General features: G+C 38.7%; 1 protein-coding gene and 1 non-coding gene across 3 annotated transcripts in view; both read left to right on the top strand.

Annotated features, from left to right (window-relative positions):
* Positions 1-1285: 1285 nt before the first annotated feature.
* The window catches only part of Efna5 (ephrin A5), a 287840-nt gene continuing 262990 nt past the window's right edge, over positions 1286-26135 (top strand). The window contains exon 1 of one of the 2 annotated variants that reach the window (XM_042692218.1): positions 1286-2093. In XM_042692218.1, coding sequence (XP_042548152.1) covers positions 1969-2093 — 125 coding nt within the window. In that variant the 5' untranslated portion in view covers positions 1286-1968. The remainder of the gene's footprint in view (positions 2094-26135) is intronic. The other variant, XM_042692217.1, reaches the window with a different exon arrangement.
* Positions 16043-16151, top strand: LOC122118279. The gene has a single exon (XR_006149316.1). It is a non-coding gene; the product is annotated as a U6 spliceosomal RNA (small nuclear RNA).

Raw genomic sequence — 26135 nt, 5'->3', positions numbered from 1 at the left:
ACATGACCCGGGCCGCGGTGGCAGCAAGCTGCGCTATCTGGGCGCGGGCTGGCGGCGCCTCCCCCTGCTCGGTCCGGAGCTCACACCCGCGCCGCCTGCCAGCCCAGCGCCCCGCACAACACGCCCGGGCGGAGCCCAGCCCCCGCGCCCACCCTCCACCCTCCACGTTCACGCGCCGGGCCTCGCGCTCCGCTGAGGCTGCCGGCCGCTCGGGTCGCTGCTGCTGCTGTCGGCTTTACACGCAGGTCATTAACGAGGGGGCGTGCCCGAGGAGATTTTTCCCATAAAGCATTTTTTCCCTTTCTTTCCCCCCCCTCCTCCCTCTTTCGCAAAACTGACTTTTACCCCCTTTCCACTTCTCGCCAGTCGTTCCAATCTCTCCAGGGCTGCTCGTGCTGCTGCTGCTGGTGGTGGCTGCACTCAAGTTTATTTATTTTCCCGCCTGGGTGATAGGGGTTGTAGGATTCCTGGGTGGTTTTCACCTCTTGTTGTTGCCGTGCCTAAGCTGCAAGGAGGTGCTGCTGCGGGAGGAACGGGGGAGGTTTGTGATGTAGTCATTGGGGAGGTGCCACTAGCTCCAGCGCGCTCTCTCCTTTTATTCCCCCTCCCCCTTTCCATTTTTTTCCCCTTCCTCCCCCCCCCCCCCCCTTCAAACTGATTGATAGATCTCTACAAGTTGCTGGGCTGAGGGCCGGAGCCGTCGGAGGCAGAGGGGACACTTCTTAGCGCTCACTCGGGGCTCCTGGCACGGCGTGGAGGAGCTCAGGCTAGCTCCCGGAAGGCGATCGGAGACTGACATCAGCCGGGCCAGGAGTTGGAAAGTGATTGTTTCCCCTCCCGCTTTCTCCAGCTGAACTGTTGTTGGGTTGGCGTCGTACGGCAGGTTTGGGCATCCCAGTTGTCCCTGGCTGGCTGGTTCATAACCTCTGTTCTCCATTCACTCTGCTGCACGCACATCCGGCCAAGGAAAGCACGCACGAGAAGTCCCCGCGCCTCGGCCAGCGCCCGGAGTGCCATCTCTCGCAGCCGCCGCGGTCCGACTCCACTGGGGACCTGCTGCAAGACGCGAAGAGCCAAACTTTTCTTTTGAGGTTTTCGAGGCCAGATCGCTCCTCACCGAGCGCAGCTGCTGCTCCTCCCGTTCCAGGACACCGGCGGGTCTGGGTTTGCGGATCCCCACCCTTCTCCTCTGCACCTCCCGGTACCGCAGTACCTACGCCTCCTCCGAGATTTCCAGGGGTCGCCCGATTTAAGGCACAGAGGGAGGCTGGGGAAAGCGCTCAGACTCCCCACCTCCCCCTCCCGGGGCCACAGGCGTGCAGCCCCCTCGTCTACACGGCGCCCTCCTGCAGTTTCCCACCAGCCAGCAAAGTAACTTGGAGCAAAGCGGAGCGCAGTGCGAGGGCCCAGGGCAGCGGCGGAGCCGTGCGCAGACTGCCGCGCCGCCGCTGAGCCGGGCCCGGCGGGCCGGTGTATGTCTCCCCGAGGCCGCGGCGCGCAACTCCCGGTGACTGTGCTGCGTGCGCCGCCGCCTGCCCCGATCCGCGCTGCCGCTGCCCGGCCAGGTCCGCACCTCCCTCTCCCGGGGTGACCGGCCTGCAGCCGACGCCCGAGACACAGCCTTGCACCCTTTCTCCCGCCCTCTCCACTGCCGCCACACACCCGCTCGCGTCTCTCCATCTTGTGATTCTTTTTTCTCCTCGAACCCTTCAGTGGGGGAGCGAGTTTGTCTTTAACCACCCCCTCCATCCACCGCCTTCTTTTCTTCTCGCTCTCCAACCCCTCCCGAGCTTGGTGTGTTCCTCTTTTCCTTTCTCGCCTCCCCACCCCCCTTCCCGCTTCGTTTTATTTATTCATATTTATTTGGCACCCGCTTTCTTCTTTCTGTCCCTTTCCCTCCCTCCCTCCGGATCCCTGCTCTCTTCCCCCGGAGTGGCGCGTCGGGGGCTCCGCCGCTGGCCAGGCGTGATGGTGCACGTGGAGATGTTGACGCTGGTGTTTCTGGTGCTCTGGATGTGTGTGCTCAGCCAGGACCCGGGCTCCAAGACCGTCGCCGACCGCTACGCTGTCTACTGGAACAGCAGCAACCCCAGGTAAGGCGGCTCGGGGCGGACAGCTGAGGCTTCTCGGGCCTCAGGGCCCGGGGAAGGAGCTGCGGTGGCAGAGACCGAGGCGCGCTAGCTGAAGACAGCGCGCACCCAGCGTCGCCCGGGCGCTGCTGGCTTGGAGGCGCCGGCGGGAAGCACTCCCTTCGCGCCCCGCTTTGTTAAGCCACCACTGGAAGGCCCGGTGCTCCCGGGGATTCCTGCGGCTGCCTGGCCCCAGCTGCACTGGGGGACGTGCGGAGGATCGGGAAAGGGCGGGAGCCTAGGAGTTGGGACTTGTTCGCTTCCCAGCCGGGGCAGTCTGGCCAACATCCCCATCCCGGCTCAGGGCTTGGGCGCCGGGGATCCGCTGCTGTGCGCCGCCGACATCTCCTGCCCTTAAGTCTGAGTGCACAGGGACTTGGGGAGACAACACGCCAAACATCTCCAAACTTTTTTTTTTCTTTTTTCTTTTCAATTCGCCTTCTCTTTTCCACCGATGCGCGCAGAGAGCGCACGGGCTTAAGGGGGAAGTGAGGGGGGCTGGGAGGCGGAAGCTTTAGGTTTTTTATTTTCCTCTTTAACTGCGAGAAAAATCATTTGGCCCGGAATCCGTCTGGGCCCGGCGCTCTTGGCAATGGAGAGGATGCTCCCACCTCTTGCAGCCCCCTCTCACCTAATGGGTTCCAGGTGCCACAAAGTTTGATCTAATACCGGGTTACGTCATGTGTGCGGAGCAAGCTGCTGGAGTTGGAGGCACTGGAAGGTGGGAGCCCTCCGCCCGTGGCCTGGCGGTGCGCGGCCCGAGGCGCGCGCGCGGTTAACTGGAACCGCTTTGCAGGCGCCTCGGAAGCCCGCCCAGTACGCTGGAGGCTGGTGATGGGCGCCCGGGAATGTCTGGGCGCACGTGCTGGGCCCTAGCCAGCCGCAGACTTCCAGTTTGCTTGGACCCCGAAGTGGGTGTCTGTGTCTGTTGAGGTGGAGGGGGGGGGGGTATCCAGAGTGTCTGGCGGACCCTTCCCAGCCCTAGATCTTACTTTCTCCCGGGCCTGGTGGCAGCACTGTGCCCCCACCGCGCCCGTATCGCCCAACATCTCTGGGACTCAGGCCAGCTCCCATCTGTGAGAGGTCGGTGCCTCCTGGGAGGGAAATCGTATCGATTGTACCTAAAAGCATAGGGCTTTCTCTAGGCTACTCAGTGGAAGTTGAGAGGGAAAAGGCTAGTGGCCGAGGAGTGAGCCGGTGGTTGCTGCTGTCCGGTTTACCGTGGAGAGGGCACCCGCGAAGCCTCCAATTGTAGTTCCCATCGGTCCTCTCCACCCATCTCCAGTCTTCCCTGGGAATGCGTTCGTGCCAGGGCAATGCTGGGCTGACTAGAGTCAGCTGAGATGATGATGAAGAGAAACCTCTACCAGCGAGCTATTCGTGGGTTGTGGACCTGAGATGAACACCCCCTGCCCCTCCCCTGTTAATCCACAGTAGTCACACCCAAGTAGCCAGAGTCCTAAATACACTGACTAGCAGAAGTGCTGACATTCCCGAAAGTTGAGTGTGTGTGTATGTGTGTGTGTGTGTTTTAAAGTCTCATGGAGGTGGGTGTTGGAAAGGGAAGCTACTTCTTCTTTGACATGCCACTTACCACTATTAGGAAAAGAGAAAGAAGCCATTCTGCCAGAGAAGATGCCTCTTATTAAAGCTGACAAGACAAATAGAGCAAGCTTTCCAGTTCTGATGGTGTTAAAAGCAAGTCTAATTATGTTGCTTGGTTTTATTCCCATTTGGGCCTTTTTTTAAAAAAAAGACAGCGTATATGAAACAAAAAATTATATTTCTAAACTTTACTACTATATTCAGGAAAGCACGAGGGAGTTCTTTAGTTGAATTTGGGGTATTTTGCTCTTGGTTGTCACTCTTAACTTCCCAGTGTGTTCATTTTCACTTGGTATTCATTTATTTGGATATACGGATGTTCCAGTCTTCCCTAGGTTCAAACAGAAAGAGCCAGCAACACACCCATGCCCCTTCTTAACCTGTCCGGCTAGCCTGAGTTAGATTGAGGACATTTTATCTTAAGTTATCTCTGTTTTATGCTTTTGATACTGTTGTTTGGTTTGAGATTAGCACATTGATTTTTGTCACAGGTCATGTTTTTTAATACATCTGCCCTACCCGAAGAAAGCTCTTCTGCCCAGGATTGCTATGGTGGCTTTGAATCTGACCATAGTTAACATGTAGAATTTTCACACACCAAGAGTATTCTTAAGAAGTCTCTGTGCTTATTTAAACATTGTGAAAAGATCTTTCTCTTAGTTTGATAACTTCCTCAAGAAAGAATGATATATCCCACTCACCTTCAAGAAATGTAGTTCCAACATTTAATATTCTTATGGGATATAGAGGTATTTATCCTAATGTTATTAAAGTAAAACTTAAAAAACAGTATTTTAAAAGTAGATAGGTAGTGTAGGCAGTTTGTAACTCAAAAATATTCACTTAATATTGGTGCATTTCTATGTATTAAGAAAAATCAGGTTAGATGTAGTTTTCAAAACTCAAAAATATCACAAAGGATAGAAAATAGTTCATGTATGTTATGATTTTGTACAGTAAGTTGTCAATATTATATGAAAGTGTCAAGATTTTGCTGAACTATTAATCTGCAGACTTCAGTCTATTGACAGTGTACACCACCTTAATCACAACTTAAATAGATTTTTAATTTTTATCTTAGAAGAAAAGTTCAGTAGATAGTGTCAAACTAAAATGAGTACTGTGTGTAACTGTAATATACTTTTGTGTATACTAATAAATTCCATCTGAAGTTGTTTAGTTAGGTAAAATTAGAATTAAATATTTCTCCATCACAGGAATTGAACATCTTATTGTGTTACATCTACTTGTGCTACAAGTAACTGTATAACTGATACATTCAGTATCATTACTACCCCTCCATTGATAGTAGGAACATCTATGTATCTAGGGTCACAGGAAAAATATTAACTTAGGTTCCATCTGAATAGTAGTTTTACTGTTACAATCTGTCTTCCTACTAGTCACTTCTGGGAAGTATATATTCAATTTTCAAATTGAATATCTGCTAACTTTGTAGTTGGCAGGATTTATCGGGCACTGAGCCAAACTGATTCTATGCATTGGATTGGCCCAAATCTGAAGAAGCAATTGAAAACTATCAGTCTGAATAGAAATATTATATGATTGCATTTGTCCTCACACCTCCTCCACAATTCTAAAATCTGAAAACTTGCATGACTTTTACCTAAAAGTGTGAATGATAGAATGATCCTCTTACTGTTAGGTAGCATTTGTCACTGGAATATTGCTAAGTAACTTTAAGTCATGTTAGTCTAAATCAAAGAAAATAGAATTGTCTTCAATTTCTTTAAGATTGTAGGAAGGTCTTAAGTAACTTTTTAAAAAGACCGTCAGTAATAAAACTTATTTAATTCTCCCTTAGTAGCCAGCTGTGCTTTTATATAGAGACATGACATAGGATTGAGAGCATGCCTCTTACCCTGGAACATGCTGTAAGAAGTTAGGTTCCTCCAGTGAGAATATTCTTTTAAACACTGTGTATATTGAAAAGTTCTTCTTAGACTCTTTTGACAATTTACCAACATTATGATAAGGTAATTAAACAGGTTTCCTGGTTGACATTATGAGTTGAATACAATATAATATTGCAGCAAATAAAAGCATCATACTATTATCAACACTAATTCTTCTCTGTTGGTGCTTTATTTCTGTCAAGATTTGAGTATTGTAAATTTAAAAGCCTTTTCTTTCAATTGAAAAAAAAACTGTGAATGCATCAAGCGTTTACTGAACTTTAACCTCACTGTGTAGTCTTTGGATTTTTTTTCATTCTTTAAAAACATGTAAATTAAGCATTTCACATTAGATTAGAAAGTAACTATATCATTTACAATGGTCAACAAGTAATATTAGAATTGTAGGAAGAATTCTATAACAGGATTCCCTTTACTCTGCTCTTTCACTGGCTATCCATTTTTTCCCTAATAATATTCCTTTATTTTTCATCCAAAATTTAGTTGCTTCCATTTCAGAGATCGGAATAACCATCATTTTTTTTTTTAAAGCAGTATACTCTTTTCAATGAAAAATAAGTGAATTTATCATGGTTTAAACCCAGAACTTGTGCCAAAAAGTGAAAAGTTTATATCTCAGTTTTCAAGGGTATTACTTAACTTGTAAAAGATTCGCTTCATTTTTTTTAAAAGTTAAAATCTTTTAAATGTTTTTCATGTTAGACACATCACTGAAAATATTAACTCTGAGCCTCAAAGTAATATGATTTTGTTATATATGTTGGGATAATTTTTCATATTTATATCAAAGTTTATATTACTATCAGGATAAAAATAAAGCACTATAGATGAGACTTTTAGCCTTTTTGTCCCCTTAAGACATTCCTTCCTTTCAACCCAGATATTTGCAAAATAGAAGTGTGCTTCTTGTTCTTTAGCCAGTTTTCCATAGAGTTTTGCAACGCAAAGTTATCTACCGAGTTGTCATCTTCCGGCTATTGTGTGCATTATTTTAGATATACAAAATAAATGCCAAAATAGGCAACTGTCTATTTTTTAGGTGACTGAACATCAGTGCTCATTGAGGCACAGTCTTATTTGGCTGTACAATCAGTCTCAGTTGCCATTTCCAGTGTGAAAGTAATGTCAATACATTACTGGTGATTAAAAGGATCAGAAAATCTTTAGTTCATTATTCCATTTCACATGACTTTAGTGCTATTAACTAGACCACTGGCTCATGGAAGTAATAGTTTATTGTCATGTGTGTTATGGCTGATAAAACTCTGGCTTTAGAAGTTTTTACCTTTGAAAACTGAGAATCAGATTTGGAAAGAGCACTTAGCTATTTGGGGCAAGTTAACCTCCTGAATTTCCTTCCATTTAATCTTGCAAAATGCCTTCTGAACTGGCATTTCATTGCATTCAGTCCACTGGCCTGGTTTTCTGTTGGATAGGGACAGATAAAGATGGGTACCTTCTCTCTCCTGTTATTCTGAACCAAGCAAGCTACTAGCTTCATGCTGGGCCAAGCAAATGAATGAACACAATTAGTCCTTAAGGAGTCCTGGCCTTTGGTAGCTTGGGAAAAGTAGGTGCCAAAAGAATTTACCTTTGAGAGAGTCAAACAGAAAATGTTAAGAATATATTACAAATAGTATTTTACATGTATTGTAACATTTGGTACATTGCTTAGTTTTTTTTTTTTAAATTTCTCTAATATAAGTTGCTTGCTTTTTTTTTTTTTTTAAGATGTTACTCAAGTTTTTATCTTGTTTGGAATAACCTCCAACCCAACAACTATTTAAAAAGCTATGATATTTTAAGTAAGAAATTGCTGGATATTGGCTGATTCCCTATTATTGATCTTCTTTTCAAAAGTAGTAGAGAAACTGTTAAAATAGCAGCTGGACTGGGATATCCATATTGAAAAAGAAGCCTGTATTTCTCTAACTGCACTAAGAAAATAAGTAGTCCTTGACACTCACCTAGGACAGCTCACTCAGATCAGTCTTCCAAACTGAGAAAAAAATGGTCTTTTGATCATTTGTGACAGATAATACCTTCATATTCAGGTACAAAACTTCAAAGAGGGATATAAAAAATGAGATATTAATATTCACTTTTGATAATTTGTCTTATGATGGTGGTCTTAGCCAAACATCAATAAATTACTGTCTCTTTTAAGCATGTGATTTATTTTATTAGATTTATATATTAGTCTGCTTTTCAACTTATGTCCTAAGCTGTTTTGTAGAAGTTTCTTTGATTAATGTGAACTTCCAATGTTTCTGAATAGGATATTACTCACTACTAGGAAATCTGCTTTCTCGTGAATATGTCTGCATTTAAGTTTTTAGAAACTTAATCTTCAGTCTCAAGCAAGTCAGCACAATGATGCAGAATCACTCAAATTTTAAATTAAAAATTAATAATGCAAATTTTCTTTGCTGTAGTTGTGATGCATTCTTTTCAGTAATATGTTTTATTTCTTAGTGTTTTTGATGGTTTGTAAACTGTGATCTGAAGTTTTTTAATAGAAAATTTGTGCATATGCAGACTCTTGATTTTGAGATTTGTGAAGATAGTTTTATAACAGCCATACATTTCAACCAAAACCCCCATTGTTTTAGAATATTGAAAACTCGTATTTCAGTTAGCATCTTTCTGCAAGACAGTGCTATACTGTAGTGATGCTTAGCTTAGCTTTCATTCAGGTAGAATTCTATCATTTTCAATAAGGAAAAATAAACCTTTGTCATCTTTAGAAACATCCTTCATACAATTGACAGTTGACAGGTTGAAGAAAATGTTACTGTCAGGTCTTATTTTCCACTCAAGTGAGGAATAAAAATAGATTGAAATGATTTTTAAAAATCTAGTTAAAAGTTGTTGCAAAGCTGGAAAAATGTTTTTAAGTTTTACATGTAAGTTATAAAATTAATGTGCCACTGGCATTACGGTCAGTTTTTCACTTTGAATAAAGCCAAATATAGTTGAATTGGTTGTAATAGGATATTACTGGATGTTTTAATGGTTAGATTGTTAAACTAGATGAAACATCAATATCATTCCTATTGTAGTTTTATTAAATGATCTGATTTTCAGGACTGATGATCAAGATTTAGTACAAAGTCAGCATGAGAATTCACACACATGAAGTGACAGTTGTGTATATCAGTAGTTGTATATGTATTGGATAATCATTCGTCTTCTTAGTACACAAAGATTTGACCTTTTACAAAATTGCTTTGTAATTAATGATTTTGAATATCTGTACAGTGTCATCTGTACAGTGTCATACATAGAGGTTAGAAAAAAATATGATGAAATTTGTATCTCTCAATTTAGAAAAGCAGATAGGTTTGGGGCTTCCAGTTACATCAGCGTTTTTTCTCCCCCTGTCCTCTTAGAAGCAGCCATCTTGTTTAAAGACCAATTTTATTTCTTTCGTGAAAATGGTCTGGAAATGAATATGGATGATAGAAAAGACTAAACCACTTTTCTAATCATTCTGGTGAGACTCTACATTTAAAGCTCTATCTTACTTGCAGAGCCTCAAAAATGTTGCCTTCTTGTATTTAGTTGACCAAAAGAAAGAGCAAAAGCAAACTAGTGATATTTATATATTGAAGCCCAACCTATTATATTTTAATATTTACTATATCTCCATATATACTCTTCTCTTGAATCCTGTGATTTATAGTTAATTGCAAGGTAATAAGTTAATAAATCACTATTGAAATACACACCCCTCGTCCTCATGTTTTTCTTCTGATATACTAATACTTCTTGGTAGACATCCCCTCCCAACAATTGATCAGCAATATCAGAAATCCTCCAGTAAAAGGTAATGATCCAATTGTAGATATTTAAAGCATTGTAGATATTAAAGCATTTGGGGTGCTTTAAGAAGCGCTGTGAGAAGTCAGAACATTTGGTCACTGAAATAGAGCAACAATTGATCAGCAATATCAGAAATCCTCCAGTAAAAGGTAGTGATCCAATTGTAGATATTTAAAGCATTGTAGATATTAAAGCATTTGGGGTGCTTTAAGAAGCACTGTGAGAAGTCAGAACATTTGGTCACTGAAATAGAGCCTCTCACTTTTTCATGAACTCTTGTGAATTCTTTCAGAAAATTATTTTTAGAACTAAATCCCTCTATTTTATTAAAAAAAAATTGAGACTATCAACCGAGTCTGCTATATTTTCTATCATGTTTTACATTTTTGGATACATTTGAAGGAACATGTAGTCTTGTAAACCTTACTAAAAATGTATACTACACTTATTATTACTGTATCTGTCTGATGATATCTGAGACTATTACTCTCACCTGCTCCAGTAAAAGTGCAGTTGCTGTACGAATAGTTTCAAAAGTAACCTAACTTAGCCAAATTTAACTTGGGCCAGAACAAATTCTACATATGTCCTAGATTACTTCAGTTTGGGGGAAGTAAAGTTTAGAGTGGTAGCTGGTGTAAAGTAAAGTTGATAAGTAAAATGCATGATTTAAGGACAGATCATGCCTCTCATGGTTAAAATCCAGGTATGAGTTGACATTTTTTGTCCTAATGAGCTTTCCTCTGGTATCCAACACCCATTTTCCTTAGACTTGCTAGTGGAGAAGACCCAAATCACCAAGTTTTCAAAGTGACCTTGATTTTAAATGAACTAACAAATACCTTTTATTTTTCTCCTGCTGTTGCCAAGCTGTCAGATTTTTCCGTTTTAAGTTTTATTAATTTATATTTATATTGGTTAAAAACTATAATTATCAATTAGTTCTTGCTTCTTCTGAAAATATACATGACAAAAGCTTTCTATGCTGAAATGCAATGTCTTAATGTAAAAACGCGGTTTGAATAAACTAAAGTTATCACTTGGCTTGGTTGGTAATTACAAGGCACATTTTTATCCAGGTTTTGATGATGGAAGGCCTGAGACTTGGTACTTTTTAGCTGTTAGGATATACTATTTTGTCACGTGTAAAGAACTTAATAATGTAGAAGAGAGTTATTTCATTTAATAGAGACAAAAGAGAATGGGTAGGGATGGTAAAATAACTCTAAAGATGGGGAAATTATCTTTTGTACTTAACAATTAGGTTAAACAAAGTGGGAGCAAATGAGCCCCATTCGCCTGCTATTGTTTCAGGGCAAGAAAATACAGACAGATGTCAGAACGTGAAAGCAGTAGCCTCTGACTTGCACAGCAGGGCTAGTGCCCTGGCACACAGTGTCCTGAGCCACCATCATAGCAGGATACTTTTTTTTTAAGTGACTGACACTTTGTGATGGAGATCCTGATACTGATGCTGTAGCTATTTGCAGCTTCCCGAAGTTATCAGTCTTTCTAGCTTCAATTTTAAGTTCCTCACCCGAGCCTTTTATGAGAAATGTTTCTTTGGCTCAGACAGCACCTTAGTGACTTCTGGAGAGCTGCTCTGTCTGTGTAGTTGCTGTAAATCTTTTCCTTCCTCCAATTTTATTCATCTAGTTGGAGTAACGGAGGAGGCAAGGGGAGGCTCTGATGTACCTTCTGCTGCAGTGAAGTATTTGCCTGCTTTATTTAGCAAATACTTTTTCTTAAAGATAGATGAAAGCAGTGGGTTTGTTAAAGGCCCTTTCCTTTTGTCTCTGCTCTGCAATCTTGCCAGTAACCCCTGGGTTCACACAGACCATTAATGTTTTAGATACTGTGGCATTCAGTGTTTTCTTCATATATTTGTTTACTGTTACTGCTTCAATAAACTTTTATGCCTATTTCTGTAGTTTTCTGGCAGGGGCTGCATTTATTAAAATTTAGTGACCCAGCACTAAGAGGGGTACAGTTCAAATAGTGGTGCTTCTGACAGGGTTTTGTGTCAAACTAGAGAAAATAATAGGGAAATGAAAGCTGCCAAAATGTGTCTCCCAATTACTAATTAATCAGGCGAGAAAGGACCTCAGTGACAGATCTCGTGTCCGCCAAGGCAGCAACTTGGGGATGCTTTATTTTAAATACTGTATAAAACAAATTAGAGTAAGCCTCAGGAAATATAGCACCCTGAAATTCAATATTACCAGTGCTAATTTTTTAAGTCTTTGGAAAGCAAAATTTAAAACAGAATCTTCATATTCTTCTCGGATACCATCAAAACATAAAGCTATTCTAAAGAGTATTTTCCTTATTAATAAGTAATGCCTTTATACTTATTAATATTTTAGACCAGGCATAGTATTGGTGTAGCATTGTATATGTACTCAATCGTCAACAGACACTTGTGGGAAAATTAATTTTTCCCATTTTATGCCTGCTGTGAATGTTTTGAAGATTATTGTAATTGGAGAACAAAACTCACCACACCCAGAATTATAGATGCATATAAAACAAGATTCCAATTTTTTCTGGCAATGTTTCTTCTGAGATTACTGGATCCATAATTAAATGTCTACTAGTAGTGTATTATTTCCATAGCATTTACACCATAAAAAGAAAAAAAGGTCTTGTATGGAACTCTAGCTGCTAGGAACAATGAACACTAATTACACACTGCTATCACCATTGTCAACTATACTCTTGGGAAGACAACATGACTGCATATGTGTGTGTATGTGTGTGTGCACACATGCACGCATGTATGTATGTGATATTTTACATAAATATATATAAATAGGTCAGCATACTTATTGTATCATCTTCAAGTTTCAAAGATTCTGAAGTAAATCAAAGCAAATCAAAGTCTACACGATCTATTAATAAAATTGAAAAATCAGCAATTCTGTTTAGGGGAAAGACACCCTAACTTTGTATCCTTTCTTTATGATATTAAAAATTCACTCACATTTATGAGTCTATCAATATTTAACTATTAGTTTGTAGTGGGTTTTATCTATGTTGCTAATTATCTGATTATTTCTTGAAAATAACTTTTTGTGGGTTGTTATTTCTTGGCTCCAGACTTTTGTTTTGGTATCTGGTTATTCAAGAACTAATCCATTTATTTATTATGTAGAAATCTGCATTGCTAGATTTCTTTTTTGGTGGCTTTGGCCATTTCATTGTCTCTGAGCCTTTCCACCAGTGGATGGATTTAAGAATGAAAATTGTAAAAAAGGTATTTCTTGATTTCATAGCAGCTTTGGTATAAAATTTGGTAAGAAAAGATTTGGAAGCTATTGAATGATAAAAGGTTTTAGAACCAGTATTGAATTTTGGTTACTCTTACCAGCCTTGTTTCCTGGTATCACATAGAATTAAGACTTGTCCTTTTATAATATTTTATGTTACTGTTTTCATTCCTTGAGTGAATTCTCCCTGTGTAAAGAGAATCATCTAAAAGCAAAGCCACACAGGTGAGTTGAAGAATTACATGAGTTTTCATATTAAAGAACTATCATAAGCTGGGCACTGGTGGCTCATGCCTGTAATCCTAATACTCAGGAGGCTGAGGATCACGGTTCAAAGCCAGCTAGGGCAGGAAAGTACATGGGACTCTTTATCTCCAATTAACCACCAGAAAACTGGAAGTGGCGCTGTGGCTCAGGTGGTAGAGTGCTACTCTTGAGCTGAAGAGCTGAGGGACAGCACCCTGGCCCAGAGTTCAAGCCCCATGACTGACAAAAAAAAACAACAAAAACAAACAAACAAAAAGAACTATCAGGGGCTGGGTAGGTGGCTCAGTGGTAGAGCTCTTGCCTTGCATGCCTGAGGCCCTGGGTTCGATTCCTCAGCACCACATAAGCAAAAAGAAAAAAGCCAGAAGTGGAACTGTGGCTCAAGTGGTAGAGCACTAGCCTTGAGCTGAAGAGCTGAGGGACAGCGCCCAGGCCCAGAGTTCAGGCCCCACAACCAGACCCCCCCCCCAAAAAAAGAACTATCATAGCTAATATTTATTAGGATTAGGAATTACATCCATGTACTGAATATCTACAAAATAAAATGACAGAATAGTTATTGAATGACAATATAGGAAATACATTGGACAGCATACAGCAAATTCTGAGGTGACTAGACTACATTTTTGCTCCCAAATCAATGCAGATTTGATTGAAAGATTTTGTAAATGCAGCCAAATGGAGTAAAAGGTACTGTAAGAAATATTCATGTGTCAGTTCACCTGGCAAATGTTTATTAAATGTCCCGTGTGGGCTATGCACCATTTTAACCACAATATAAACAACATCCCTGCTTCCAGGAAGCTTTCCTTGAACCATCTCAGCTCACTGTTTTTCACTGTTTTTCACCTCCAAGGTGAATCTCCTGGGGATTGTGTTGAAATGCAGATTTTAATTTAGTTGGTGGAGTAGGACCTGACATTTTGCATTTCTAAAAAGTTTCCAGGTGATGTTACCACATTTGGTGGTGTCCAGGCTGCTTTTTCTTGATGTAGTGTTTGGATCACCAGGTTCTCAAGTTGTGTTGTGCCATGAACTTTCTATATAGCTTTGTAGTTCCTAAGATGTCTGAGCAGTTATATGAATAAAAGCTGCCCTTTCAAAAGCCCAAGAAGCCTAGTAATCTTCATTTCTAGTCCCTTTCTCCTAAATCTCAGATGTATAAAATAAATTTTTGCTTCATTAAAAATATGCCATCACACAAAAGTATTGGCCAGGGATTTTTATTGTAACCATTCTCTAAAGGCAAATTCTAGTGGTATAAAAAAGATGTCCTGGTCCAAAAGTTTAAAAAGAATCCTGTCATAAATGTCAAAGGATATTTATTTGCTGCAAACTCTCCCCAGATGTATTTTATGTGGCAATTCCAAAATTACACCTCAAAAACATATTTTTAACACTTTCCCAATTTAAATCCGTATGGTTAGCTTAACCCAAAATGTTTATTTTACATTCAACATAGATGACGAACAATTTCTTTGCTTCCACTGGCTAGGTTTTTAGGGGCTGCTTTCTGTAGCCTGCACTTCATTGAAGTTATAGAAGAACGGGGAGCAAATGCCTTCTTTCCCTGCTATTCTATGGGTGAGAAATCCGGAGAGCTATATCTCACCTACAAATGTGCTATGGCTTTCTCTACAGCTTGTCCAGCATTCTTTTACCATGGAAATTTAATGTGGTGTAATGGAATCAGTTAAATTCTAATTAGTCTGCCTGTTTTTGTTTTTGCTTTCCTATTTTCAAATATGAATGTAATTGTACTACTGTAAGTGAATTTTAATATCTTTAAAGCATCATTCATATTCTTACTGTCAACTGATCATGAGAAAAAATAAACTTTTTAGTGTAAATCAGGCGTATTTTTATGAAACAAACAAGAAGAGGGATAGGTGAGTTGCCCTTAGGTGTCCTTTTTTATATATATAACAATTAACTAATACATTTTTATAGTTAATTATAAAACAGAAGCAAATATTTTTCTTGCTACATTGTTGATAAAATGGGTTTAATTAAAGTATCGGGTAGCATTTTGTAAGAATAAACCTGATTAAGAACAGTAATTCAAAGGAAGACTGTTGGTTGGTTGTAGGCTTTTATGTGTGTGCTTGATCTGGTCCAATAGGGTTCTCAGAAATAGTGATAGTCTCCTAGGATTTTTAGGGGTTATGAATCTCATAGTTCCTGAAATTCAAGAATCTTCTCTGATTGAATTTAATTAGCTTTATATAGGTATATGCCATGTGTTAGCATATAGTTAAGTTTAGGAGTAGGTTATTTTGATTGATCAAAATAAGGTCACTTCATTAAACTAAAGGAATTGGCTCTGTTCAAAATAGTGTTCATGTACCTAAGATTTCTGGCCATTGATAAGTTTAAAGTAGAAGAATACGTATTTAAAAACCACACTGTGTAGACCTGTCTGTTTTCACAGACAGGTTTTAGTTCTAGTTAAATTTCATCTCGCACTAAAACAGATGTGTTCTGTTCATCATTGCCAATCTGAATCTCAATTTTTTTGTCTTGATAAGTGGGCATGATAAAGATGTTTCTCTCTTGCGGAAATTTTAAGGAAAACATATATGTGTGACTTTCAAAATTGCTATAAAACTGTCAGTAAAAGAACAGAATCAGGCATGCTGCAATATGGCTAGAGAAAAAAGAACAGAAATGGAAGGGGGTTACCTCACACCATACAGGTGACGATCACATTGTAATTCAGTTCATTATATGTTGCGTAGAAAGTATGTTCTTATAGCTAAGCATGGTAATAATGCATCTGTAGTCCGAGGCCTTGGAGGCAGAAGCAGGAAGATTGATAGTTTGGGGCTAGCCTGTGTTACAAAGTGAGAACCTGTCTCAAACAAAAAATAAAAAGAAATTTATTTTTCTTATAAATTCAAACTTATTTTCTAAGCATCATAGAAGAGTTGACTCACTTAAAAATCTGAGCTGTGTGATCTTATTTTATATATATATATATATAATATAGCCTCAAAAGATACAATTCATAGTGCTTGCTTCGGCAACACATATACTAAAATTGGAACGATACAGGAAAGATTAGCATGGCCTCTGTGCAAGATACAATTCATAGATTTATTCATGTGTAATGCTCTTTTTAAAGGAAGTTCACATTTCAGGTTTTATCTTGTGATTTCTACAAGAGTAATAACATGTAAAGAGTGACATTTGATGGTAAGACCTAATTCCCAGAAATGTCTTTTGTATCTCATTTGTAAAATTGGTCGTTTATTTATAACATCTTCTCCTCTCAGTTGGTTTCATCTATATTGTTTTCTCTACTTTGGACTTCATTGGTACAGTGCGATATCTCTATCTCCAAGGAGAACTTAATGAATACCGACACTGTCTTGGAGAATGCTTGTACTGTATTTCCAATGAGGAGCTTGTTGTAACAAATCAATTCCTGTTCGGGGCTGTTTCTTATAGCAGCCAGGCGGTCCCAGAAATCCTTAGATTTTTTTTAGTTTGATGCCAGAAAACAGGGTTTAGCCTCTTGACACCTCTCTGTTTAAGAACTGTACCCATTGACTGACTTAAATCTTAGTATATATTAATTATACACACATTAGTGTTAGGAGCATAAATAGATCACAGCATTTAGCTGAGGATTTGTCAAGGAAACGTATTTTAATGCATTGAAAGCTGAATAACACTGTTTTCTTGGAGAATTGTCTGGTGGTTATTCAAAGTGGGATTTACTTCATATGCTTATAGCTATTTAGGTCAATAACAAATATCTCATTATTTGTATTAAAATTTCGATAATGTGCTTATATATTTCCATAATTATTTTATAATGTTATGTTACTCTTAAAGTTATAAATCTCATTTAGGGCAAAAAAAAAGGGAAAACATAATAATTTGTAAGGAAAATATCAATGATCCGTAAGTGCTTTACCCAAAAATGTAATGATAGAACTTGCCTAATGGCAATAAAAAATATTAGATTTATTACTAGCAGTAGTCAAATTCTTTGAAAGAGCACTGCTAACTTTGAATAACAGATTTCCCTCATAAGTACAATGTTTTAATACTTAGAATTGCTCTGCTCTGGGGAATGCTGGGCTTATTTTTGCTGTTCTTGAATCATTTCATACAAAAGTAGGTTTCTTTTGTCTTGCTAAACTGGAAGTTAGGTTTTTTTTAAGGGAATGAGCTTGCTGTGAGTTTATTTCAAAGTTGAAACTTCCTAATTTTATGTTACTTTTCTTCTGTGTTCAATGAATAGTTAATACTTTTAATCTTACTCTTGTGCTAGGCTTTCTTTCTTCACTAAAGGGTAGTCAAAAGGTTTAAATTTTGCTAACTTACTTACTATCACTTTGAATTATTAAAAAATTACTACTCTGGTATATCAGTTTAGATATGTCAGCTAGAGACCACCTTAACTAGGTTTACTTTGTATTTTCATGAAGGCATGTTGATGAAATGGCATATAACAATCCAGTAGGTCCTTGATGTTGAGTTATGTTTGAATTATATGATTTATGTTTTATTTAAACTTTTATTAATGTGGCAAATGAGAATTAAAATATTTCAGTGAGTTGATAAATTTAAATGAATAAAATGGGCCAATTATGCTGTAACCATGGCTTACAAGAAAAGAGGAGTGGTTTGAATTTTCCTTAGTTCTCCTTGCAGAGCCTAAATTATGTCAATATAGTTTACATATTTAGAAGACAATGACTTCTTTATTAAGCAAACATCATAAACTAGAAATTTAAATTTTGACCAGTTGCAAATCTTCCTCAATTTCTCTTATTAAGCTTTTTGGATTGTTTGATTCTTCCCTTATAGAAATATTGTAAAATGTGAATGGAATGTAGGGTTAGGTCTTAAAAATAATAAAGTCCATCGATTGATTTGAATGAAATAATTAGTATTACAGTTGTTTACCACAGATAATCATGAATTTCTTTCCTTGGGCTATAACAAAATCTTTAGTAAACTCTTTTCATTTAAAGATTTCCCAACTGTTACTTTGGCTTAATTGTATGGCAATTGATTCCTTTTAAAAGAAAATAAGTTAAAATGAATTAGGCAGTTAGAATGTATAGTTAAGTAGGTTTGTTTGTTTTAATATGCTGTATCCCTACATTTTCCCAACAAAAGGCAATGTAAACTCACAAGGAAACTCCATTGACTCCAATATAGTTTGGGGCCCAAATAATCAACCCACTTACCATCCCATAATAAGCCATTTGGTGAGAGGAGAGTATCTGTGTAGTAGCATCATGCATCATCTGCCCCAGTCTACTAAGATATCATACTCAGGAACACTACACACTCTTAATTTTTAAAGTTTGATGATCCTAATTTCATTTTAGGACACATTGGATTGGCTTAAGCTCTGGCTTGACAGACACTTACAGACTTTGGGTCAACTTTACCTACAGCCTTTGCAGTGCTATTTTGGGTAGAATAGGCAAACATTGGCAAACTCTGGGTGGTTGATAGGATCAGAGACCTGCTCACTCACAAGATATGCAGGGGTCACATTAAGTGGATTTGCACTGCACCCTGATTAGGAGTTTTAAGAGGGCAACAATTGGTGTTAGAAGACGATTGGTTTTTCTTGCTATAAATTGCCAATTAGTATTGAGAGTCTAACCTGTTTTGTTGAATAGTCTCCCTTATTTTCTCTGAGAAAGTGGTTTGGACAGTAATCTATTTACTCTATCTCTACACCTCTCTTCCCTCTTGTTAAAATAAAATCTAGAAACCTCTGGGGACTCCCCACAGTTGAGTTCTGCTTGGAAGAAGCTTTAAAACAGTGGCTTCAAACTGAAGTAAATATTGACTAGGTCTGGAGCTGAGCCTTGCTCAAAGCCTCCTATTGTTCTTCCTTAGTCAGCACTCTAGCTGCGGCTCCAGCATGCATGTGTTAGGGAAAGAAGAAAGGCTGTGGAGGGAAATTAACAGGGCCCACAGCTGAACTGGTAAATGCTAAGTCCAGAGGAAAGAGAAGCCGACTACAAAGCTAGCAGGAGCTTATGTTGGGTTATAGAGAATTTAGGAGAGTGAAGTGTGAAAACACTGGCCTTCCTGTGTGTTTCAGAGAAGTTTGAGACATGAAGCTGCTTGTCTGGGTGCTTGTCTGGGTTGAGCCCATCTTGGGGTAAAACCTTCATGACAGTGATGCTGTCTTCTTAGGGGCCCTGAAATGTTGCTTTTGGTGAACTTGTAAAAAGGATAAGGGGTAAACCTGGATTCTAGAATAATAGTTATCCTTCCCTGATACCTGTCCTGATGCTCTGCCAACTTCCCTCCTTCAGCTGTCATGTTGGATTACACACTCTCTTGGGTCTCCTAAGTGCTTCAGCATCCCCGGGGTATCAGATGGGTGAGGGGGAACCATATGCCATCTGAAATGAAAGTTTTGAAGTTCTGAAGACATGTTCCTATTATATGAAAAAAAATTAAACTTTTTTTGTTTGAAAAGATTAGATCATTTAAATATGTAACAGATTCTGTTGTTTAAAGCAGAACACTGTTGAGTAAAAGCTGCCTGTAATTTTTTTTTTTTTTATCATTTAATTCAAGAACCCAAACAAACAGCTGGCTGACTTATGTTTTAGTGAAAACCATCCTGGTACATTTACTAACTGGGAAAATAAACATCCTTAAAAAGAAATTATCATGCATACTCACTGCAAAGTAGTTTTTAATAAATACACAGCAAAACCAATAGCATGCATGCATTTTTCATTTCTGCTGGTCTTGCATCACTTTAAATGCATAGTCCTTCTGTGATGCTTGGCATATCAGTGCTCACTACCACATGCAGGCAAATACCAGGACAATTAGAATTTTCATTAATTGCTCAGGCAATCACCAAACTGTTCTGCTTGACTAACATATTAGAACAAATAATGTCATAATACAGCATGGAATGCTGCGGGCACAGGGAGAAAACAACACATATCTATTCAGGAATGGTATCAGGAGGTTCTTTCTGGAAAAGGAATAATTTAGGCTAGTGGATATGATTTCAGTAGTCATAAGTGGAGTAAAAGAAGACTCTAAGGAGTCTTTAGCAACAAGAACAGAGGTCTGCTGGCTCTAACCTTACAGTTGTGTTTGGGGCATACAGAAAGCAGTTTATTTGATTGCATGGGATCTGGAGAAAATTGAAGCATGGACTCAAAGGTTGGGTTGGCCATGTTGTAGTGGATCCATGTAAGGCCATGTTTCTTCTCTTTTCACAACTTTTAAAGCAGTTTTAAGTTCACGGCAACGTTGAAAGGAAGATACTGAGAACCTGTGTGGCTCCTATCCCTGGAGCCAAGGCCACATTTTTAACATTAAGGGGAAAGTTTATACTGATGGATGATTTTTGTTTTTTAAATAGTGGATGGACTGATAGGGACCTGCATGTTTTGTGATTGTTCTGTACAGTTGTGTGTTTTAGCCACAATAAATGCTTTGTAAGTGTAACTAAATTCTGATAAATGTTGAAGATCTTACATTTGGTTTATGAGTCGTTAAAAACTCAGGGCAAATTTAATTTTTCCATACGAAACCTGGGTTATGTTATTGTATCTAACTTCTTTTTCTGACCTTTGGATCAGTCCATTCTTTTCTTTTAAGCTAAAAAGAAATAGTTTACAAAAATCATCAGCAGGAACATGACGTGTAAGACAGAAAAGCAAATCAAACATCATCAAAGAGATATAAGATTGTATTTTAGAGAGAAGCCTTGGAAGATCTGCTCACCTCTGTTTCTAGGCCTCACAGAGGGCTGCTAGGTGGCCTCATGGTTCTTTGAATTATAGCACAGGGCCTGGAACTTTCTAGGGGACAAATAGGAATGATACTGTGGAAGAGATTTCCTTTTGTTCGAATAAGCACCTCAGTTCTGTGGGTACCCTCTAGGAATTGACTTGAAAATCTCCCATTTATTGAGCACTTGCTGTATACTACCCAGTGCTTCACAGACTTTGCAGTCATTATCATTTATTTAATTCTGACAAGAGCTCTTACCAAAGTTCTAGTATAATGATTCTTGTTTTACAGATGAGAAGACTAAGTTTTGCATATTTTAAACTAGCTGAATGCCACTTAGCTCTAAGTGGCCCTTAACCACTCATCTGGGCTATACAGAGTGACATCCATAGTTTAACAGAACTCTGAAATGTTGAAGAGTGACCTTAGGGCAGAATTTTTGAGGAAGCACAAGGGAGAATGATAGGGATGATCTGCTAATATGAAAAGAGAGTTTAAAAAATGCACACTTTTATTCTAGCTTGTTGAGTGTTTAATGGACTGAGGTAGCAAGCCACAACTGTTTCGCTCACAGCCAATAATTAGTACAAACAAAGGTTAATTGTTTTGTGGACTTGTTCTTTGGAACTGTGAGGCCATGAAGTGCACATAGCTCCTGTATGTCCTGAAGAAGGGATTCATATGCTAGCCAGCCCTCCTCCCTGCCCTCAGGAAAGCTTAATTCCTGAGCTCTGCCCAAGCAAGGTCTAGAGCTATTTTTTGTGTGTGTGTGTGTTTTTTTTTTTTTGTTTAAACTTTCAAAAGAATATTCTGGATATTCTTCAAACAAAACTTCCAAATATAACAACTATATAGTCAGGAAAATTTCCCCTATATTTATTCTAATTTCCTACATTTTAATTAGTTTTGGTTAGCATAAAGCAAATATAAACTTCAATGTTGAAATATAGATGTTATTACTCTATGATGTACACATTTTGAGCTAATAACATGAACAATTTGAGTTAGTAAGGCAATGATAGTTTTGGTATCTGATAGAAAGGACTATACCTGTGCTTGAATTTACTCTATGTACACAATTCTGTAGCCCTTTTCGTCCACCCACACCTTCTATTCTCTTAAGTTCACGGCAAAGTTGAAAGGAAGATACTGAGACCCTGTGTGGCTCCTATCCCTGGAGCTAAGGCCACATTTTTAACATTAAGGAGAAAGTTTATACTCTATTCTTTCCTTCATAAGGGTTTTGCCCTGTTGTGTTAGTCTTTAGTAAGTTAGTCTTCATTGGTTTCAAAGACTGAAGTCTCCTGATAGGATGTAAGTGGATCAAGTTCCCACCTCACTGCCAGAGGTACAACATGGATGATGAAAGAGTTTTGGCACTTACTTTTTTTTATATGTGTATCTGTCTTGTCAGACAAAAGTAGATCTATTAGCTAACTCTTGAACCAGGAAACATTAACTGATTCATCCTTCCTTCACAGTCTTTGGTACCTCTGTAGTGGCTTTGTTACTCCCTTTTCCAAGTTTAGTTGTTTATATAATAATATTAATATGTGAATAATACTATAGTTTTTGAACACTGTCTGCATCTCTGTATATATTTTGTTCCCATTGCTAGATTTTCAGATTCTTGAGGCCAGAGATTGTGACTTATATGCGATGACTTTTACACAAGGGCTGATGCATGATGGTTTAGAATATAAGGTATGTTCTGTATACAGTTCTCTCCTCCTTCACTTACTACTGACTTCACTTACTACTTGCTGAAACACACTTTTCCATGTTCTGCATCTAGAAATGGAGATAATAATATAATCTTCTAATGGAGTTATTCCAACAGTTTAATTATGTTTTATTCCATGTCAATTTAGAAACATACCTTCTGTATAAGATGTTTATCTATTAAGAAGTAATTTGAATAAATTTCTTTTTCTTTTTTGGCAATATAGAGACTTGAACTCAGGGACTGTGTTTGCTTGAGCCAGGCCCCTAACTTTTTGTGCTTTAGTCATTTTTTCAGGTAGGGTGTTAGGCTTTTTTTTCCCCAGTGCCAACCTGGACTCATCTTCTCCTTATATATACCTTCCTGTGAGTTGACATGTACCACTATGACTAGGGATTTAAGGGATTTCTATATTCTTTTAGTATCTTTGAGTCTATATAAGAAATTGCAATTATACAGAGATGTGTCCAAGAGCATGGTGAAGCTTTTCAGTCAGGGTGATCTGTGCTTAAATACTGCTGCTTTTCTTCAACACTGTTTTCACATAGGAATATGAGTATTCTGCAAAATTATGATGATCCAGTGGGAAAAGAATGCATGTAAGGCCTGGTGCATATTTTCTCAATGGTATATATGAGTGATTATTGTTACTTTGATTCATGAATGTGGAGAACCAATCATTTAAATATCATCATTGCTTGCCCATTGGTTTTGTTTTCTTGACTGCCTGTTGCAGTGTTCTGGTCACCTAACTGAACTTGTGTGCAAATTCTCCTTTCTGTCTTTGATGATTTGACATAAAGTAATATCTTTGAAAAAACAAAAACTACCAAGTCTCAGAGTTAGGTGTATGTCACTTTTTCTTTTTTAAACTAGCTGTTTGACCTTAAGCAAGTCATTGAATGCCCTGGGACTGTCTTTCATCTTTATAAGGTTACTGAATTAAATGGTCTTTTTAGGTGAGAGCATCTGACCAGAAGATCTGGAAATGGGACAAGGCATTGAGACTATTAGCTGTTTGCCCTTGGTCAAGTCAGTTAACCCTGGTCAAGTTGAGTTTCCTCATCTGTGAAATAAAGGGATATCTTTTCTCTTCAAGGACACTTTTGTCTTTGTGAATCTACTGACCTGTTGCCTTGGTTGAAACATGTAATATGCCTTCTCTCGTATTTTTATTAGTTCATAGATATCTACAACATATGGAAATGTTTGAAGAAATACAGCTTTTTTGTTTAAATGACTAAAATATTATTTTTTAAGATGTAACAACCATTATCAACGTTAATTAGTCGAATCCTGAAATTTGACACAGGGACATCTGGAGTTAGATGTATTTGAATAAACTTCCAATAAACTTCAGCTTGGCTCTAAAAGAAAGTGAAAATAGCTTTTTAGACATCTAAGTTCTTAATAAGAATAAATTAAGAATTTTGAATACTTAAATACTTTTATTTCATAGCTATAAGATCTACTGTGAGTTGATTTATTGAAACTGGTTTTCCTTTGCCACTGGGAAAAGATAATAAGTTAAGGAAGGCTTCATAAAAATTGGGAAAACAAAAAAAAATTTGGAAAACCTAGCTGTTTCCAGGAGTTCCTGCCTATAACCCTCGCTATTCGGATGCCTAGTTTAAGAGTTGCAACTTGAGGACAGCCTGAGCATAAAGTTTGAGAGAGCCTGTTTCAACCAATAATTAGGTACAGTGGCATGCACCTGCTGTCCCAGCTATGTGGGAGGCTGAGATCTGGAGAACAATGCCAGGCCAGCCCTGGGCACATAAATTCATGAGCCTCTATCTCCAGGGAAGAAGCTGGACACGGTGGCATTTGGCTTTTATCTCAGCTATCGCAGTTAGCATAAAATGGTCAGTGTTTAGTCTAGACAAAGACCCGGGCAAAAACGTGAGCCTGCATTTCAAAATAACCAAGGCAAAGAGTCTACAGGCATGGCTCAAGGATTCAGAGTATGAGACCCTGAGTTCAAACTCCAGTACAAGGAAATAAAGGTGTAAGTTTTAAAATTCTGAAGGAATCATACAATATGCCTATATCATGTTTTATTAGTATACTTGCTATCATATTCTTTGTCTATTTTTATATAGCTCTTCTAATTATTTTTAATCTGGTCATATGTATATGTATATAGATAGATGGTTTGGTAAACTGTGTTATATGAAATGGATATTTCAAGAATTGTTTTAATAATCCATGTAAAAACCTTAAGTAGACAAGACAAGCTGAATACTTAAAATAAGGTCTAGGGTATCAATTTATCTATGTAAGAAAGAATGATTCAAGTAGAAAATCAATTAAATTTTCAAGTGAGCTATTAAATGCATTTGCATCAAGATGATGGTAAATGTAGAGATGGGTATATAAAGACTAATGAAGAGTTATTACTTAACTCCTCTGCCCTCTTGTCTTCTTTGCTTTGGCTAGTTCTGCTTATGAAGCTCATTTGCACTGATGCCTGCTCCACTTCCAGGTCTATTTTCTTGGCAGTTTCTAATTAAATTATTCTTAATCAGTTTTATGGGTAGTTGGACTGGATTCACCCCATTTCCTGTGGCAGTGTGGTTTTGGGGTGACTAATCACAGTCACAGAGCAGAAGGTGTCTTCTTAGAAAGAGGTTAGATATTCTCGTCTAAGGAGATTGATTTGTGAGTAGCAGCCATCACCAGCAGTAGAATGTGTTGCCAGTGGGGTTTTCCATCTAGTAATTTGTGGGACGTAGTTTAAAACTGCGTTTTCCTGCTATCTAATAAAGAATCTGAGCTTTTGTGAAATCTTTTTTTGGTTGTGGGGCTTAAACTCTGGGCCTGAGCGCTGTCCCTACCCTCTTCAGCTCAAGGCTAGCACTCTACTGCTTGAGGCACAGCGCCACTTCAGGTTTTCTAGTGGTTTATTGGAGATAAGAGTCTCACGGACTTTCCTGCCCGGGCTGGCTTTGAACCGCAATCCTCAGATCTCAGCCTCCTGAGTAGCTAGGATTACAGGCTGGGCCACTGGCGCCCAGCTGGAATCTTTTCTTTTTCCTTCTTAGCTTATAATTCTCCCATATTGTGTTGCTTTTTTAGCTATCAAAGTGAGTATTAAAGTAGATTTATTTTACTAATAGTTATTTCTATTTCCCAATTTAATTATTTTCACTGAAAAAATATTCTTAAAAAATAAGAGCTTATAACAACAGTGCTAATTATGGGCCTATGACTTGAACTTTATTTCTCTTGTAAATTTTGAAAACCTATCAGACCATTGTTGATGATCGTACTTGTGATACAGGTCAGAGATGCTAACAAAAGTGTGTAGACAGCTGTATATTTATGTTGAAAAGTTTGGATATCTGGTTCTTATTGAGCAGGTTAGAACTCTATGTGTGTGGTTTATACAAAAAATGTCTATAGAGAGAAAAGCTTTTTCAGTAAGATTTCTTACTGAAAGGAAGTTCTTACTTACAAGGAAGTTCTGAGGAGGATATTGACAGCACCAGCATCCACCACTGTAGTAAGTGGCAGTGCCCTTCTCCAGGTACATAGTTTTTTTGGAAACACCATAATTTTTTCTTAATAACTTTTTCCAATTTGGTATGCACAATATGCAAGAATGTGTGTGTGTGTATTCTTTCTTACC

The sequence above is a fragment of the Dipodomys spectabilis genome, unplaced genomic scaffold, assembly GCF_019054845.1.
Source record: "Dipodomys spectabilis isolate Male_0828 unplaced genomic scaffold, ASM1905484v1 ptg000147l, whole genome shotgun sequence".
NCBI classification, from domain to species: domain Eukaryota; kingdom Metazoa; phylum Chordata; class Mammalia; order Rodentia; family Heteromyidae; genus Dipodomys; species Dipodomys spectabilis.
This window is presented reverse-complemented; position numbering and strand designations above follow the sequence as displayed.